At 37.7% G+C, this 18,247-nt stretch overlaps 2 protein-coding genes across 9 annotated transcripts in view; both read right to left on the bottom strand.

Moving 5' to 3' along the window:
• Positions 1–18,247, bottom strand: part of LRCH3 (leucine rich repeats and calponin homology domain containing 3) — a 121,197-nt gene that overhangs the window by 37,434 nt on the left and 65,516 nt on the right. For all 8 annotated transcript variants that reach the window (XM_063090463.1, XM_063090485.1, XM_063090441.1 and 5 more), the window contains exons 7-10: positions 16,954–17,047; positions 15,841–15,961; positions 13,290–13,438; positions 10,700–10,776 (exon numbers count right to left, since the gene is read on the bottom strand). In XM_063090463.1, coding sequence (XP_062946533.1) covers positions 10,700–10,776; positions 13,290–13,438; positions 15,841–15,961; positions 16,954–17,047 — 441 coding nt within the window. The remainder of the gene's footprint in view (positions 1–10,699; positions 10,777–13,289; positions 13,439–15,840; positions 15,962–16,953; positions 17,048–18,247) is intronic.
• Positions 1,743–2,601, bottom strand: LOC134373059 (translationally-controlled tumor protein). Its single transcript, XM_063090504.1, has one exon. It carries the CDS (start codon positions 2,478–2,480, stop codon positions 1,962–1,964), a length of 519 nt encoding a protein of 172 aa, XP_062946574.1. The 5' UTR covers positions 2,481–2,601; the 3' UTR covers positions 1,743–1,961.

Genomic DNA, 18,247 nt, shown 5'->3' with positions numbered 1-18,247 from the left:
CAGTAGCTGCTATGGAACATTGGTATCTGTTCTGTCACCACTAGTAGGGAAATTAGTTCAAAGGGCAGCACAAACCATAGCTGATCTAGGAGAAACTGAAATTATACGACAATAGAAAGGGATTCGTAAGGTAAAAGGAAGCCACACCGAAAGGGAAAAGAGGGAAAAAAGGAGATCAGAAAGAACCAGTGAAAGATACTAGAAAACAGCTGTGGATGGACCTAACTAAGGCAGGGGTTGATCCCTCCAAAATAGATAAGCAGCCGAATATAACACTGCTTAAATGTGGCAACAGCAGCCCAAAGAGAAACATATTCAGCCCCTGCCGGAAAAGTAATTGGAGGTGTGGCTGATAAGGGGATGTGCAGGAAATCACAACTCTATGGGGGGCCTCTTTAGCTCACCCCAAGTGGAGCCCTGTGCTCCTCCAGAGCAAGACGAGACAGATTTCATGTTCCCTTGGTCCCAAGCCTAGGGGTGAGGCCAAGTGATGGAGGAAAGGCGAGCTGTCTCGGTTGACCAGAGGCCCCATTTTGAGCTCGCTGTATACTGGTCTCTGCAGTACAAACAAAGGGTGATTGCCTTAGTAGATACGGGATCTGAATGTACATTGATATATGGGAATCCATCAAAATTCGAGGGGCTGATTACTGTGGTAGATGGGTATCGTAGGCAATCCATTAAAGTAAGAAAGGTGAAGTTAACTTTAAGGATTGGGGGGCTCTCCACCAGGGAACATGCTGTGTATATCTCTCCGATCAGGGAATACATACTCAGGACTAATATACTGCAAGGTTTGTGTTTGCATACTAGTGTGGGGCAGTTTAGCCTACGAAGTAGTGTTGTGAAAGAAGTACAGAGAGGTAAAGCACAGTATCCTCTGGTGCAACTTCCATCACCCTGGTGAATAGTGGCAACTAAGCAATACTGGTTGCCAGTGGGTCACAAGAAATTGGGGAAACTATACTGGAATTAGCCAAGGTAAAAATAATATTCCCAGCCCATAGTCTGTAACTCCCCTTTGTGGCCCTTCCTTAAACCAGACAGCATCTGGAGAATGACTGTGGACTACAGGTAACTAAATAAGCTATCCCCCCTTTACATGAGGCTGTACCTAACATTACTGATACTATGAATAAATAAGGAACTAAACTGGGAACATATCATGCTGTATTAGACTTGGCTAATGCTTTCTTTAGTATTGATAACCATCCAGACAGTCAAGACCAATTTGCCTTCATGTGGGAAGGATGCCAGTGGACATTCATGGTTTTACTGATGGGCTACCTGCATAGCCTTACCATCTGCCACAGAATGGACGCGGAAGACTTGGAAAAATGGATGGTGCCTCCGTCAGTGAGACTATTCCATTATATTGATGACATTATGTTAACCTCTGATTCTCTTACAGATTTGGAGGAGGCTACACCATCCCTTATCACTCATCTACAGAGGAGGGGATGGGCTATAAACCAAAACAAGGTCTAGGGACCCGGATTATCTGTCAAATTCTTGGTTGTTATTTGGTTGGGTAAGACAAAAGTAATGCCCTCCATGGTAAGAGATAAGATTCAGGCATACCCTAGGCTAACTACTGCTAAACAATTACAGGTATTTCTGGGTTAGGATACCGGAGGGTGTTTATTCCCCATTTAGCTCAAATAGTGAGGCCTCCATACAAACTAGTTTAAAAAAGGGAGCACAATAGGATTGGACTTCTTCTTTTTTTTTTTTTTTTTTTTTTTTTTTTTGAGTTTAAATGCACTTTATTTTTAGACAACCTACATGACATGTTTTTTTCTTAAAAACAATGCCTCCACTCCAAATAAATCATGGTCAAAATAAATGAAGAGCTCAAGATGGCATCAGTCCCATTTGTCTTAAGTCCTGGTGTTGTGTGGGTGACAAGCAGCAGCCAGTTATGACGACAGGTGATAGATCCAAAGTAATTGCCAAATGTGTTAACATTTTTCCATTTCTAAACCATCCTTAAAGAAAATCATATATGGGGTCACACCATCCTCACGGTAGTCCAGCAGAGCAACCATGCCATCTGGATTCATGTTTTCACCAATAAAGAATTGGTAGTTTTTGAAATTAGCAAGGATGTGCTTGATTTGTTCTGCAGCCCCTGTCATAAAAGGTTTTACTCTTTCTGGCCTCTGTTCTTCAAGTTTCCCTTTGATTGATTTCATGTAATCTTTGATGTACTTCTTGTAGGCTTCTTTCGTGAAGCTAGTTTCCTGCAAGTGATGGTTCATGACAATATCAACACCAGTGATTACTGTGCTTTCAGTACCTTCGCCCTCGGGCCCTTCAGCGGAGGCATTTCCACCAATGAGCGAGTCATCAATGTTACCCTCTGTCCTACTGACCATCTTCCCCTCCACTTCCAGGCACAGCCCGTCCGCGATCTCCCGGATCTTGTAAATGTCGGAGAACATCTCATCATGGCTGATGAGGTCCCGGTAGATGATCATGATGGCGGCCGGAGGGAGACAACGGCGGCGCTAGCTTGGCAGGAGCCCGGAGCTCGGAGCGAGCGCGCTGGAGCCGGAGCAGCGCTCGGGGGGAGGGGGGAGCGGGCGGAAAAAAAAAAGAGGATTGGACTTCTTCTGAATGCTAAGCTGCTTTTGGTTCTGCAAAAGCAGCAGTAGGGGGGCAGGCAAGCATTGAGTGTTCTAAATCCAGTACTACCCTGTGAATTGGATGTAAAAATTTCCCAGGAGGACTATGCTTGGAGGTTATGGCAATGACAGGTGAAAGCTTGCCTCCCCACAGGGTTTTGGTCCCAGACGTGGAAAGGAACAGAGGCCCGATAGCCCCACAGAGCAACAAGTAAACACTGTTTGCCAAGCATTGCTAGTCACAGAACCAGTCACTGGACAGGCAGCTGTGACAGTGAGGACTGCACTGCCAATTGCTGGATGGATTCATGACATCTCCAAGCGATGCTGCAGTTCCAGTGCTCAGACTACTACGATGACCAAGTGGCGTGCCTACCTGCAACAGTGTAGTAAGTTATCCACAAGTCACTTGAGCCACAAACTACAGCAGTTATTGGGACCCGTCAAATTTGTGGACCCAGATAATGTGCTTGCTGAACCCACAGTACTGACACCCTTCCCCTTTAAGGAAGATGTGCTGCCAGTGTCAGAAAAGAGGCTTGGTATACTGATACCTCCTGTTGAGGGCATCCCCCTTGATGGAAAGCCATTGCAAACCAACTGTCAATTGATATCATCTGGATAGATGACAGCACCAGGCAAATCAGCCAATAGGCTGAACTGCGAGCAGTATGGATGATATAGCCAAAGAGAAAGGCCTCATAACCATCTGTACTGATGGATGGGCAGTTTTTAACGGTCTCATGTTGTGGCTGCCCCAATGGAAAAAACAGAGGACTGGCTGATCATGAATAAGCTCCTGTGGGGTCAGGACATGTGGCAAGATATATATGCGATCTGCCAATATAAATCAATGACTATGTACCATGTGTCTGGGCACAACTCATTAGGCAGCCTGGGCAAGGATGAGGCCAACGCCCTGGACAATGTGCCATGGATGGTAGAAGCCCTCACTGAAGATGTGGCCAAAGCCTGGGGGTTATCAATCCAGTATGCTGACATTGTGCATATGACATGCACATGCCTGTCAGAACTGTCCTGTCTGTGTAGAACGACATCCACGTAAGCTTCCCCAAGAGATGGGACAGGTGTGTAGGGGAGATGCACCCCTGAATCATTGGCCAATAGGCTATATAGGGCCACTCCCCTTATCAGAAGAGTCTTGTTATGCATTAACTTATGTACACACCTGTACAGGTATTATGCAAGCTTACCCCAGCAAATGGACCACCCAGAGAACAACAATCAGAGGACTGACACAACTCATGGCTGCCTATGGAACCCCTGAAGTCACTGAGTGATCAAGGCACCCATTTCACTGGGCAACAGGTACAACAATGCGACGATGCCCATAACATCACCTGGAAGTTTCATCTTCCCTATAATCCAACTGGAGCAGGCCTCATGGAAAGATACAATGGAATGCTTAAGGAGGCCTTGAACACAGAACAGCACACCCTGCAGGGGTGGACAATGAGGTTAGCAGAAGCCCTACGGACACTGAATGAGAGGCCCAGATTGGGTCACCCCCTCGACGCTGGACACACTGATGGAGCCTTGGACAGTGGCCATAAGACCGCAAATTAAGACTTTAGAGACTTCACTAAGACCTCAATGGGGAAGCAAAAATAACTTCTTGTTGCCAGCCCCTCAGGACATAGTACCTGGAGTGAGTACACTCCATTGGCCTGGGATATTCAAACTGAACCATGCTGGTACTCCCTTGTTGTCTTCCTGGGGTGAAGGAATAGAAAAGGGGTTAGAGATCTTTCCATCAGTAATAGGACAAAGGTCAAATATCATGAGGTGTCACAACCCCACAGATCAGATTATACAGAAAGGGACTATTATTATTTCCCTATGGAGTTTTTGGGTCTCCCCCTGCCACCATCATAGATAAAATAGCCCCTGGACCTGATAGGGCTTGGTATGCTAAGCCGGGGAAGACCCCGCTTAGTGTAACCATAGTCTCAAGATAAAACTGTTGCTTGTGTGTTACTCGATAAACATCACATCACTTTTAGTACCTGTTAAAAATCTTTCTTCTCATCCCTAGTATGACCACAGGGAACACCTCCCTTCAATGGGCTGCGACCCTGACCCGAGTACATAATAGATTAGCCTGCTAGGTCTGCTCGGAGTTCCCACTATCTGCTACGTTGGGTCTGCTACGGACAATGCGCAATATGCTATTCCATGTAGGGTACATGAGGAAGATTAATGTGACACAGACTGTGAGGGTGGAATAGTTGAATGCAGGGGTGGAATGTAGTGTAAATGCTGGACATAGCCCTATCCCCTTCCCCAGGCATACCAGAGTTCCCCCTCTTTCCTGGGAAACTACCCCTGGCCAAGGTAGTTACCCAAGGAAACTGACGGTTCACCCATGCTAATCACCAGGTGGTAATGTTAGCCAATTACAGCTTTGTTACTCCTTGGTATCACCATGCTACTTCATATTGCACGACTTTTTAATCTATAAATACGTTTCTCAATAGGAGCATCACTGACATTTCAAATAAGATAATTTTTTTGTTGTTGTATAAGATTGTCCTGCACATTGTAGGCAATAGCTTCAGTGCCTGCCAGTAACACCTGCAATCATTTTGACAACCAATTCCCACAATACATAAACACATTTTCTTTCTTTTTTTTTTTTTTTTAAAAGATGACTGGTAAGGGGATCTTAACCCTTGACTTGGTGTTGTCAGCAACACGCTCAGCCAGTGAGCGAACCGGCCATCCCTGTATGGGATCCGAACCCGGGGCCTTGGTGTTATCAGTACCACACTCTCCCGAGTGAGCCACGGGCCGGCCCATAAACACATTTTCAAACATCCCCTGGAGAGTGTGCTATATACCCTGTTGAGAAACACTGGTCTACCTTATACTTTTATGAATTTTAAAATATATAAGAATGCAAAAACTTAAGCTATTCTATTCTCTTTCTCTTCACATATTTAAAATATTGGTTCCAAATCTTTCAGGTATTCACAAAATTCTTTTTTTTTTATTTCTAGGCATCAAAATAAGTTTTGACAGAATAAATTATGTTTATAATTTTTTAAAGGAACAGATAAATGAGTAACTTCCTTAGACAAGTTTACAGTAACACTGAAGCTGGGAAACAACTTTCTTAAATTTTTACTAAACCTTGCCAACATTTATCTTAGTACTCTGAGTTAATACATCCTCAGTCAAAAGTTTTCAAGATAAGAAAAATTGAGTGGGTTAGTAGGGTAAGATTTTTAACTGAGATATAACCAATAAAGAATGAGAAATGAGTGAATCCAGCCTGATGTATTAGTCTGAAAAGGGTGACATGGTGTAGTGGTTAACAGCTTGGACTTCAGAATGAGTCACGGCTGAATTTGAATCCATGGCCTGTTACTTAATAGTAGGTGACTATGAATATAAACAGAAAACCTCTAGGTCTGAAAGCACGGACTCAGATAAGGGAAGATTCCCCTAGCACTGACACAGCAAGAATTTCAAGGCTTGGAGCCTGGACAGTACACCCGGGTGATGAAGCTTGCCAAGTAACAGAAGTATTGTAGCATATTGTAGAAGTTGTTTTTGAATGCTGGTGGTATAATGGTAGAGAGCCCCTAATTCCCTATTCTTCAGACTGGTGGACATCTTCATGCGTTCAGGCTGCCTACACCCATGTCCTAGATGATCCTCCCTGAGAAAATGACAGAGGCATGGATAGCATCCTTAGCATATGGACATGTTTTGCATTGCCTAATATTTACTTTGGGAATAATCTATCATCATTCTTATATATCCTAACAAACCCAGACCAGTCTCCCTGGCTTGGCCAAATTCAGTAAATTAGGAGTTATTTAACTTCTGTAAACCACAGTTTCCTTATTATATAAAATAAGGATAATTGTGCTTACCTCAATGAGATGTTATGAAGATTAAATGAAATATTACAGAGACCCAAAGCATAATGTAATGATTATATACTCAGAATAATAAGAATTAACTGCAACACTGTCCCTATATGATAATTTCACTGCTAAAATTTCCTATAGTTTTTACTGGCCACCTGCAGATGAGCTGGACCAAAACATAGAAAGGACCAAATAAACCCATCTTAAGTGAGTTTATGTGCCCTGACTTGGACACTGTGTTTAACAATGTTTTTCAACCATTTAAAGCATACCTTCTACCACATTTCTTTACCCTCCTTTTACACCAAAATGTCTTTTAAAAACTGGTCAAATCCATTATCTCTACTTCATCTCATCAGTTTATTATGAACCCACTCCAATCTGGATCCTGTCTTTACAACTTCACTGAAACTGCTCTTTCAGCTCACAAGTTTAACAATGATCTTTACACTCCCAAATACAATAGTTATTTCTTAGTCCTCACCTTATTGAACCTATCATCAGTATGTGACATTGTTTATCCTCATCTATACTTCTTAAAACACTCTTTTTATTTAGCTTCTGGGAAACCAACCTCTTTCTCCATGACCACATCTGCTCAGTCTCTTTTGCTGGTTGTTTAAGCCCTAATTCCTCTTCCTTTACTCCAAACATGTACTAACTGCTTACTTGATACTTCCACTTGGATGACTAGTAAGCACCTCAGATAGAACATAAGCACAACTGAACTCTCACCTCATACCCCAAACTTGTCCTGCTTTAAGACTCTCTGGTGCTTCTTGAATATACCAAGCATGTCCCTACCTCAGGTTTCTATCGAAATATTATTACTCCATATAACATTACTGTCACTCTCCCTTCACCCTGACACTATCTATCTCTTTTACCCTCATTTGTTTTTCTTCAAAGCACTTAGCAGTACCTGACATATATTTGTTACATATATTTGTCTACTTCCACTAAAAGGTAAACTCTAAGATACCAGGGTCCTGGAACAGAGCCAGATCCATTGCAGTGTTCAAGAAATACTGTTTGAATAAATGGCAGTGGCACCCTCTCTTGAAAAGAATGGAATATTGAGACATAAGGAACAAAAACCCCAGGTAAAACATAACCTCTTTTAAGTCTTGAATTCATTTGAGCTTAGTAAACCTGAACTTTATCTGACACTGAACTTCCCCTCTGCTTTTCTGTTTGTAAAATCACATAATTAATGTGAGTAGCTTTTCCAGCTCTGTCTATATAATATGAAACAAAAAACTTCCAGGTTTTACCCAAATGTAATTTTTTCTTTCTTTTTTTTCTTTTAAAAGGATGACCGGTAAGGGGATCTTAACCCTTGAGTTGGTATTGTCAGCACCATGCTCTCTCCCAAGTGAGCTAATCGGCCATCCCTATATAGAGATCCGAACCCATGGCCTTGGTGTCATCAGCACCACACTCCCAAGTGAACCATGGGCTGGTCCCTTTTTCTTTCTTTCTTTCTTTCTTTTTTTTTCTTTGTGGCTGGCTAGTATGGGAATCAGAACCCATGACCTTGGGATTGTAAGGCTGGGCTCAAACCAACTGAGCTACCCAGCCAGCCTCTTAAATTTTACATTGCTTCTTACAGAAGTTAATGAGCTTTATAGGCCCTTGCCTGATACTATCATCTCTCCTGAACTAAAATACTATTAAAGTATAAGTAGTCCCTTAAAAAATTGATAATTAAAAAAAAAACAATAATTTTTGCTAGTTTTACCTTCAAAGTCAAACAATCCATCATGGCAAATGACCATAAAACACTCACCAATTTATCACACTTTTTATTTAATGTATCCCCCTATCTTTATTATCCCTCAGGAGGGTATTATCTATGTATGTGGGATGGGGGTGGGAAGGGTAGGTGGGAAGGAATGGGCATGGTGGATGACGGGAGGGGAGAATTGGGAGAGAAAAGAAGTAAGCAACTTTCTTTTTCAGGTCACTATCAGAGGGCTAGGACAACTAGTGGGCCAGTAGCAATTTGTTAAACTAACTCAATTCCTTTGAGTCTTTGTAACTGACAAACTGCTGAGATAGAGTCTTTTTGTTAACATATTATTTAGGTTCCAGACAAGTCTTTCCAGCCTGAGAGTTGTCAGTCATTTTGAGGTGTTTTGTCTTTCTAGGTGTAATTCATTATTCCATTCGAATGTAAACTCCAGGAGGGCAGGAACTTTGAAGTTCATAGCTATATCCCAACATCTAGAAAAGTACTTGGCACATAGATATTTAACAAATATCTGCTAACTAAACAAATAAAGTACGTATTGATTTTGGAGCTTAACTAGTTACGGGGGCAAAGTGTGAAGTTCTCATCCAAGGACTGTATGAAGGTCTGATGATCTGAAATACCTAATCATGGCTTTAGTTTCTAGCACTTGGAGGACTAAATACTCTGAATGATTCTCCCAATGGAAATAACTGAAATGCTAAAAAATAATAAAATAATCTTTTAAAATGTACTGCTGAGGTGCCATGAAAATAAAGAATATAAAGATCCTAAAAAAGAAGTAAAAACAGGAACTCTGGTGTGGTAGGCAGACTTTTGGCCCCAGTGACCTCTGTGTGCTGTTTTACTCCAGTGACTACGTTTCACTACATGGCAAAGAACTTTGCAGATGAAATTAAGGTTACTAATCAGTTGACCTTAAAATGGGGAGATTATCCAAGTTGGACTAATGTAATCATGAGCCCTTAAAAGCAAAAGAGGAAGGCAAAAGAGTTTGTGAGATGCAGCAGAGAGGGAAGTCAGAAAGATTCAAAATGTAAGAATTTGGCCCACCACTGCTGGCTTGAAGATGAAGGGAGCCATGAACCAAGGAATATGGGTGGACTCTAAAAGAGGATAATGATCCCCTAGCTGACAGCCAGCCAGCAAGGTAATGAGGACCTCAGTCCTGTAACTGCATGGAATTGAATTTTACCAACAACATGTAGGTGTCTGAGAGTGGATTCTTCTGCAGAGTCTCCAGATAAAAATCCAGGCTGGCTACTACCTTGATTTTGGCTTCTAAGCAGAGAACTCAGGTGAGCATGCCCAGACTTCTATCCTACAGAACTGTAATATAATAAACGGGTGTTGTTTTAAGATGCTAAATTTGTAATGGAAGCAACAGAAAACTAATACATAAGCTAACCGAGTAAAAAGGCTGGGTTTTACCTTGAGGGTTTCTGCTAAATCCTGGAGATCTTAAGCTTCACCTATGATGATTGCAGGAGGTGAAAGGGACAGGAGATAAAGCCTAGGTCCACTCAAGGTGGGGAAATGTAACAGTAAACCCCTGTATAAAATTGGAAACTCAAAAGATCACACCCTCAGTATAAGGACACATGGAGACTAAAAAGCCATTCTGAAATAAATTTCAAAGCATATGAAATTTAACTAAATGCCCATGAACTATAAAAGACCAAATTATGAGATTTCTTTCATTATTCTCTCTACATTTTCTTTATTGTATGTATAGACAACTTTAATGCCATGTCAAGTATAAGTAAAGAACTATGTATGACAATTTCTACATAGTAAATTTACTGTCATTTAAGAATAGGCATATCAAGTCTACTGTTTTAAGACTGGAGGCAAATAACCAAAGACTGGAAAGTTTTCAGCTACTGTGATACAGTTTATGGCAAGAAACCTTTTGGAATTCAGGAATGAGAAGCAGTGCTCTAAATGATTCTGAGAGGCACTAAGTGTAGTGGAAAGATCATATTAATTGAGATAGAAAGTAGGATGCATATTGCTGTCTCTAATTTTCTGTTATCCAGTCAAAAATTTAAGTTAAAAAGATTAGGACTCCTGAAATCCCTTTAGCCTCTTTATGCATGAAACCACACATTACCACCACAAAATCTCATTGCTATTAATCATTTTCAAATCAGTTAACTGTACAGGTAATGGTTTAGGTGACCTGAATTTAGAATCAATAATCAATTTCTGTTCTTTTTAAAAAAATTGTTTTTACCTCTTTTTTATGACATGAGCACAAAAGCACACTGTCACTCATATCTAAATACATGGTGTTAACTAAAACATACAGTATCTAAGCACCTTCATTATACTCAGATCTGCACAAAGGCAAACTCATTTTATGCTCTTCTCACTGAGTTTTAAGACAGAAACAAAAAAATAGAATTGGTTTCTCAAACCTGTTTTGATGTGAATATCTTCTCATGTCTTCTGTTTTTTGAAACTCCCTAATAGCTACTGGCTTTATCGGTGAACCCTTGACCAAAACAAGCAGAAATAAATCAATTTAACATATATATCTAGTACACTGTGATTACACAATTCACATTCAACTTGACATTTAAAGATTTATATATTACATTAAAAAATATTTTAATGGAATCCTCAAATGTGAACTTTATGTTTAAAAGCACTATAGGTGATACTATTGATTGCTTTGATAATAAAAAATATTCATAATCCACAAACATTTATTTTTTAAAAAAATAGATTTCCTTCTCACTGTATTATATATATTATAGTGACATAGTAATATTTATAGAATGATAGCTAGAGTTGGAAAGGATCTTAGGTTATCTAGTGCAAACTTTCATCTAGGACAGAAATTCCTGCCTATTCTACCTTGACATTTGCTCAGTTTCTCTTGAATATTTCTAGTAATAGGCAGTTCATTGGGGAGATTATATTTCTTTGCTTCTTTACCACCACAAACTCTCTTATCTCAGTCATACAAATAATCCTGGGGATGTTGGTGAGATAAAGATAAGACAAAAAGTAATTTCTATTTATGTATATAAATACAGTATTTAAAAGAGAAACATTATTGGCAATTTCACGTATAAACTGTAGAGTAAAGGTCATTTTCAAAAAGCATTCTGAGGAAAATTAAACTGGCTTAAGTGATACAGACCACACACTGAAAAATAAAACGATAAATCAAAGGTACAGGCTTAAAGGTTATCACAGGATATATAAGGATACTTCAAAAAGTTCATGGAAAGATTCTTACTATCTTTCGGTTCTATTCTTCCACGAACTTCTTGAAGTACCCTCATAGTTTGCCAAATGAGAATCTCTAGAAGCAATAAAATCTTACTTAAACATCAAAAATAATCATCAAAATGGGTAGTCTTCAAAGGAAAAATAAGGAAAAACTTTTGCAAAAAGGATACCTAAAAATCAAATATAAAACTATTTATAGTTTACCTCCAAGAAATAGGTATATCATATATAACTAGAAAATCTGGTGAATTACTCCAATGGGATAAAAGCTGATTGCCTTAAAGTCTGGGCATAGGGATCATATAGCCTATGGCATAGGGATCATAGCCTATGGCACAGAATCATAAAGACTACTATACATAAATAATAAATAGCTCGCATTAAAAAACATATTATTACAAAAGAACCAATATAATGAATTAAAGAAATGGTACTATAATTTTTCATAGTAGTATAACAGGCATTTGCAATTTTACTAAAGATACCCCACCTTTACAGCTTAAACTAAAAATGATAAAAGAGAAAAGCCACAAGAAAAAAAAAGAATCCTTTAAAGATTATAATGTGCATCATTAATTTTAATTTTATTGCAAAGTAGTTGCCCTTTGTTCCATTAGGAAGGCTCATAACTTGAACTACAGGAGGTTTTTATCAGTCACCTGGCACATTGCTATCTCTGAGCTATAGGACTTTGATTCATATAACTTTATCCAACTTTAAATACAAGAGTGTCTTCTGAACACCAACAAAAAATACTGTGTTCAAAAGCCTTCAGATAGGAAAACCAAAGGCTTTTTACATGTCCCACTTGAAGTGATTATTTTCTATTTCTAAAGGGCTACACACATCAGTCTTCAAGAAGGCCCCTAGTCTTTCTCAAATAACCCCTGCTCAGAGCCTGGGACCAACTCCAGACATAACCTCATATACACTAAAGTGGAGCCATTTTCTTATGCTGTCTAGATATACTGAAGAATGCTATTCTACTTGAGACCCCTGGGGGAATTGGCAGAGATTCTGCAGTGGGCTGAATGTTCATTTGTTTTCTAAGGCAACTCAATGCTCCACTATAACAGACACCCAAGAATTTTATTTTATTTTATTTATTTTATTTTTTTTTAAAAGATGACCGGTAAGGGGATCTTAACCCTTGACTTGGTGTTGTCAGTACCACGCTCAGCCAGTGAGCGAACCGGCCATCCGTATATAGGATCCGAACCCGTGGCCTTGGTACTATCAGCACCGCACTCTCCCGAGTGAGCCACAGGCCGGCCCTGACACCCAAGAATTTTAATAGCAAATAATTTATATTCTTTGTGGTTTCGCATAAAAGCTCTAATACCTAAGTTCATTATAAAAATTCTATGGTTAGGTTTTTATGTTGCCACAAAAGTCAAATTTTTGGTTTAATTATTAATTAATTACTGATCAAACTATCGTTTACCAGTTAATAACAATAAAACAAAACAATGAAAAGCATCATATTCCTTTGTATCTTCTTCAACAGCCTTAGGATTCCTTTTATTCCTTCTTCAAAATTCTGAAATTTGTCTTCTTATTTGAAAAATAAACCTAAACCCTACTTGAGACTATTGTCTGATTTTCTGAATAAATCTGAAAAATTTAGGGCTGAAATCAGAAGTGAACATAATAAAATGATTAGTTAGGCCTAAACCAACAAACCACTGTCATGACCAAAATTTATTTTATAACCAATTGTTTTTATAATGGGATAGCAACATATTTAGGCTTAAATGCGTTTACTACCTCATGAGAGATTCGCCGCTGTTCAATATATGCCATAAACTGTGAACTCAGGCTGTCTGAGTCCAGTCCTTTGGAGTGTCTCACCTCGTCCTCTTCTTCCTCTGCAGTACAGCTGTCAATGTAGTCAATCTGATCCAGATCATGTTCCACTATACATACCATACACACACATACACCAGGAAAAACATTCAAATTAGACAGCCAATTAAAAGACATTTACTTAAATTCTCTCCTTTTCCCTAACATTTTCTATTCTGAAAGTGGGAGGAATAAGAAGTTTAAATTACTAAGCCTTTATTATTTAGTACATGACCACTCACAAAGATAGTGTCCAAAAAACCTTAGTACTAATTAACTGAAGAATGCAGTAATTGATAGTAATTATTGAAATGTAGACTTCTAACATTTCTTTTTCCTTTGAACAGCTCCTTACTGTTTTAAACAAGACAGTTTGGGCTTGTGAGATAAAGGGAGAGGAAGATTAAATTTTAAAGACTGAAAGATGCATCTTCTTTTAGGACTTCTTTTCATGTTTTAAATTTAGGGCTTAATACTATCTCTTTGGGGAGCTGGGAGGCAGAAAATGTAACATAGTCAACTCAAAAGAAAGTAAAAGACAATAAAAAAGAGAAAGATAAAAGTAAACTGACTTGGAGAGAATGAAATAGTTACTATTTCTTGTTTTGTAACTGTTGTCAATTGAACTTTTTTAAAAAACCGTAATGAGAACAAAGATTTTCCTATTTAGAAAATTACTTTCTAGAGGTCAGCACTGTAGATAATTTACAGCAGTTTATGGAGATAAGGAAACCATTTGATAAATTTTTTCTTCACAAAATGCGTAAGAGTGAGGAGAAGCATATAAATAAGATACAGCAACATCATTACTCATATTTCATCTGGCAAGTGTGGGAATACCCCATTATCTTTAAGTTTAACGTACTTGTTTTTAAAAACTACTTAAAATGGCACACGAGGAAAAAACCCCCCCAAAACCTGCTACTGAGCTGGTTTCTCCAGGGATGCATTAAATCCTGGCCCATTGTTTTATGGACTGCCTAAAAGTTACAGTTGCTGGAGACGGTGAGTTTGGAGAAGTCTATTTCCTAATTTAGTCTTCTGATTCAATTATTTTAAATAATTCTGTAATTGCAATTAACATAAAAATGAATTTTGTGTTATTAGAGTTTTATTAATAGCTAAAATAAGGATGAAAAGGCTATACATATTTACATCCACATTAGAAACTATGTACATAAATGCATGTTTTTCAATGTGTTACAACTTGTCCAACTAAATAAATGTTTTATATTATGATCATTTCCTAAGAAAGTAACATCACTTCTTCATGCTATCTAGACCAGTGTGATCCAAGAGAAAAAGAATACAAGCCATGAAAGAGAACCACTATGTAATTTTAAATTTTCTAGTAGCCGCATTTTAAAAAAACGAAAAAGAAAAAAGATGACATTAATTTTAATAATATTAGATTTAATAATATTGTCTAATAAATCCAATATCATTTCAACATATAATCAATATATTATTATTTTATATTCATTTTTTCATACAAATTGTTCAAAATCTGATGTGTACTTTATACTTACAGTACATCTCAATTCAGAAAAGCCACATTTCAAATGCTCATTGACCACATGTGGCTAGTGGTTACCATATTGGACAGTAGAGATGTAGACATTATTTGAAGTCTTAAATAAACTGATGGGGAAAGATATCTTTTATGAGAGAAAAAATTTAAAAGAAGACTACTGAAATGTGAATGGAATGGCAAGTGACAGGTGTAAAGAAGAATTTAATAAGATGGTAAGGAAACGAAAGACAGCAAATTATTTCAATTACTAACTGAAATAATCATTTATAGATGAAAGCTCATGTCAGATAATATAATAAATTTCTGGAAAATCAAAGTCATTTCTCTTGCATAACTGGCCCTCAAAATTTAAAGATTAAGATCTGGTAATTTAAACTAAAGCAACCTAGAATGGAATGCTAAAATCAAGAGTCTGCTTCAGAAGCACAAAGAAGCAGAAGGAATTCTGCTTGTTAACAAACTGTAAAAACAAGAACAAATTTGTAAATGCCAGAATAAGGAAAACTGGGATTCAGATGCCCCAAAGAGCATAATTCCAGATGAAAGAAAAGGTAAACACTAAGAAATGCACTGAACTCCTGAAAGAGATCAAATAATCACACAGTAAGAATCTTAAAAAGAGAGACTGGAACTTCAAAAGATGATCATGGTTTAGCCAAGATTAACAAAGAACTATTCCAGGTGAACTGTCTCTAATAAAGTTTCCTCCTAAAATAAAAATGAGAGAGAAACATTATATTTTAACTGAAAGCCTGAAAATAGAGAAATTGAAGTTTCACCCCAATGGAAAAATTTTTTTCAATCATATATGAAAAGAAGTCTTTAAAAGAAGAGTGAAGAAGCTACAGATACACAAACAAAGTAGAGGATATGAAAAAGACCACTTTAAAAAGTTAAAGTGATTATAAAGACTTCAAATGTCACTGGAATTATGTTTACCTCCACCATTTGTTACTACTAAACTGTTGCGATTCTCTTGGTACTGGCTTTCTCTTAGTAGTCTTTGTTCTTTAGTAATCTCTGCTACTCGAAGAGGCAGATCTGAAAATTCATCTGCAGGCTTAAAAAAATTGCAGAAATATTAAAAAAGAATCATTTCAAATTTTAGACAACATGGCAGGTATAATAAAAACTCATTAAAATTTATTTAAGAAGAAACAACCAAAAAGCCCTGGAGATGGACTCATTGGTGATGGTTGCACAATGATGTGAATACAGTTAATGTAATGCAACTGAATCGTATGCTTAAAATGGTGAACTTTGTGTTATGTATATTTTACAGCAATTAACAAAAAGAACAAACAGATGGGTATTCGTGACTATAAATATATATGCATTTAAAGTCTCTCTGTATATGTATCTGTATGGATACAGCCACACTTATGCATACATCCATCCAGACACACATATTAAGTAACCCCAAACTGCAAATGAGTTGTGGTTTAAAATTAATTTGCTATGGACTCCCAGTGAAACAATGTTATAAATGGTAGGTTGCTAGTCTTGTTAATAAAGGCTTATTTTATCATTTAATCCAATTTATAGCTAAAATATTATACCTTAGTAATTTAAAAAAGCAGAAAACATAATGCCAATAATTAAATAGAACAGAAAAATGATACAATTAGCTAAGAAAGTTATTTATCTTGAGCATATGGATATTCTTCACTAAGGTTCTCATTTCTTTACCCATCAGCCTATAGTCCTAATTTGTTTTCTCACCCTCTAGCATCCCTTGTACCACCTCTGCTTGAGATCACCCAGCCCCTCAAATTATACGCTGCAGTTTTAACTGTCTTAGTTTCTGTTTGGCTTTCCAGGATATGAAAGTATTTATATGAGACAATGAGGTAACAAATGTAAAAATGCACAGGGTAAAAAAGACAGTAAAAAGAAAGAATACCATTTTTAACAGTATGAGATTTTTGCCCCCTCCCCTGACTTTTCTATATTTTATGTAATGAGAAATTGAACCTAATTAAGACATTTTCCATTTTCATCATTTTATTTTCTCTTAATCAAGAGTTATAGTGAAATAGAAGAAAAACTTACTTCATTCCCTGACCATCTCTTATCACCACTGTCCACACTATTGAAACCTGAATCAAGGGCTCCATAAGGGCGACCTGAGTACAGTTCTTCATGGCTGACAAAAAGAGACTTTAGTTGTTTCCACAAAGTCTGATATTTTAAAAATGAACATTTGAAATAAACCAGGTGCGATATTACTAATAAACACTCTCATGGCACACAGTCACTTAATTATAGGAACAAAATGGTCATTCTTTAAACTTTTTAATATGAAAAACTCCAAACAAACAAAGCAAGCAAAATAGTATGAGCCCCCATTGGTACTCATTATCTAGCTTCCAAAATATCACCATTCTGCCATTCTTGTTTAATCTATGCCTCCACCCCCTCCCCATGCCCTCTCAATTGTTTCAATAGTACCCTTTTTGTGAGGTAAAATTTACATACATTAAAGTGCACATATACCTTAGCCATATAATTTTGACAACTCTATCATGATACTTTGCCAGAAATTTCACATGCATCCCTTCCCAGTTAATTCCTCTCGATGAGCTACTGTGTGCTCCTGAGAGATTAACTACCATCTGATTTTTTTCACTTTAGATTAGTGTGGAAGGCTGAATAACAATCTCCAAAGATGTCTCTGAAACCTGTGAGTATGTTACCTTACATGGCAAAGGGAAATTAAGGTTGCAGATAGAAATAAGATTGCTAATTAGTTGACTTTAAAATAGGGAGGTTGGGCTGGCCGGTTAGCTCACTTGGTAAGAGTGTGATGCTGACAACACCAAGGTCTAGGATGCAGATCCCTGTACCGGCCAGCCACTAAAAAAAATTAAATTAAAAATCAGTATGTATACACACACACACACACACAATTTTTAAAACTCATTTTCTGTTGATGGACATCTAGGTTGTTTCTAGCTTTTGGCTACTGTGAATAAAGCTGCCATGAACATTAGTTAAGTACGGACATTTGCTTTCATTACTCTGGGTAAATACCTTGGAGTAGAACAAATAGGTTATACGGTACTGTAAGTTTAACTTTTTTAAAAACTGTCAATCTGTTTTTGAAAGTAGCTACACTATTTTGCATTCCCACCAGCAATGTATTTGTGTTCCAGCTACCAACGTATGTATTGTCAGTCTTTAATTTTAGCCATTCTCATGGGTGTAAAGTGATATCTCACTATCTCACTGTGGTTTTTTGTATTTCTCTGATGACTAGATATTGACTATCTTTTTGTGTGCTTACTGGCCATTCATATTACCTTTTATAAAATGTCTGTTCAAATCTTTTGCCAGTTTTTATTTA

This window comes from Cynocephalus volans, chromosome 1 (genome assembly GCF_027409185.1).
Source record: "Cynocephalus volans isolate mCynVol1 chromosome 1, mCynVol1.pri, whole genome shotgun sequence".
In the NCBI taxonomy this organism is placed as follows: domain Eukaryota; kingdom Metazoa; phylum Chordata; class Mammalia; order Dermoptera; family Cynocephalidae; genus Cynocephalus; species Cynocephalus volans.
Note: the sequence above shows the minus strand (reverse complement) of the source record. Positions and strands in the feature narration are given on the sequence as shown.

Excerpts from the sequence above, each read along its gene's own strand:
- LOC134373059 (XM_063090504.1), bottom strand. The coding sequence starts at position 2,480 with ATGATCATCTACCGGGACCTCATCAGCCATGATGAGATGTTCTCCGAC.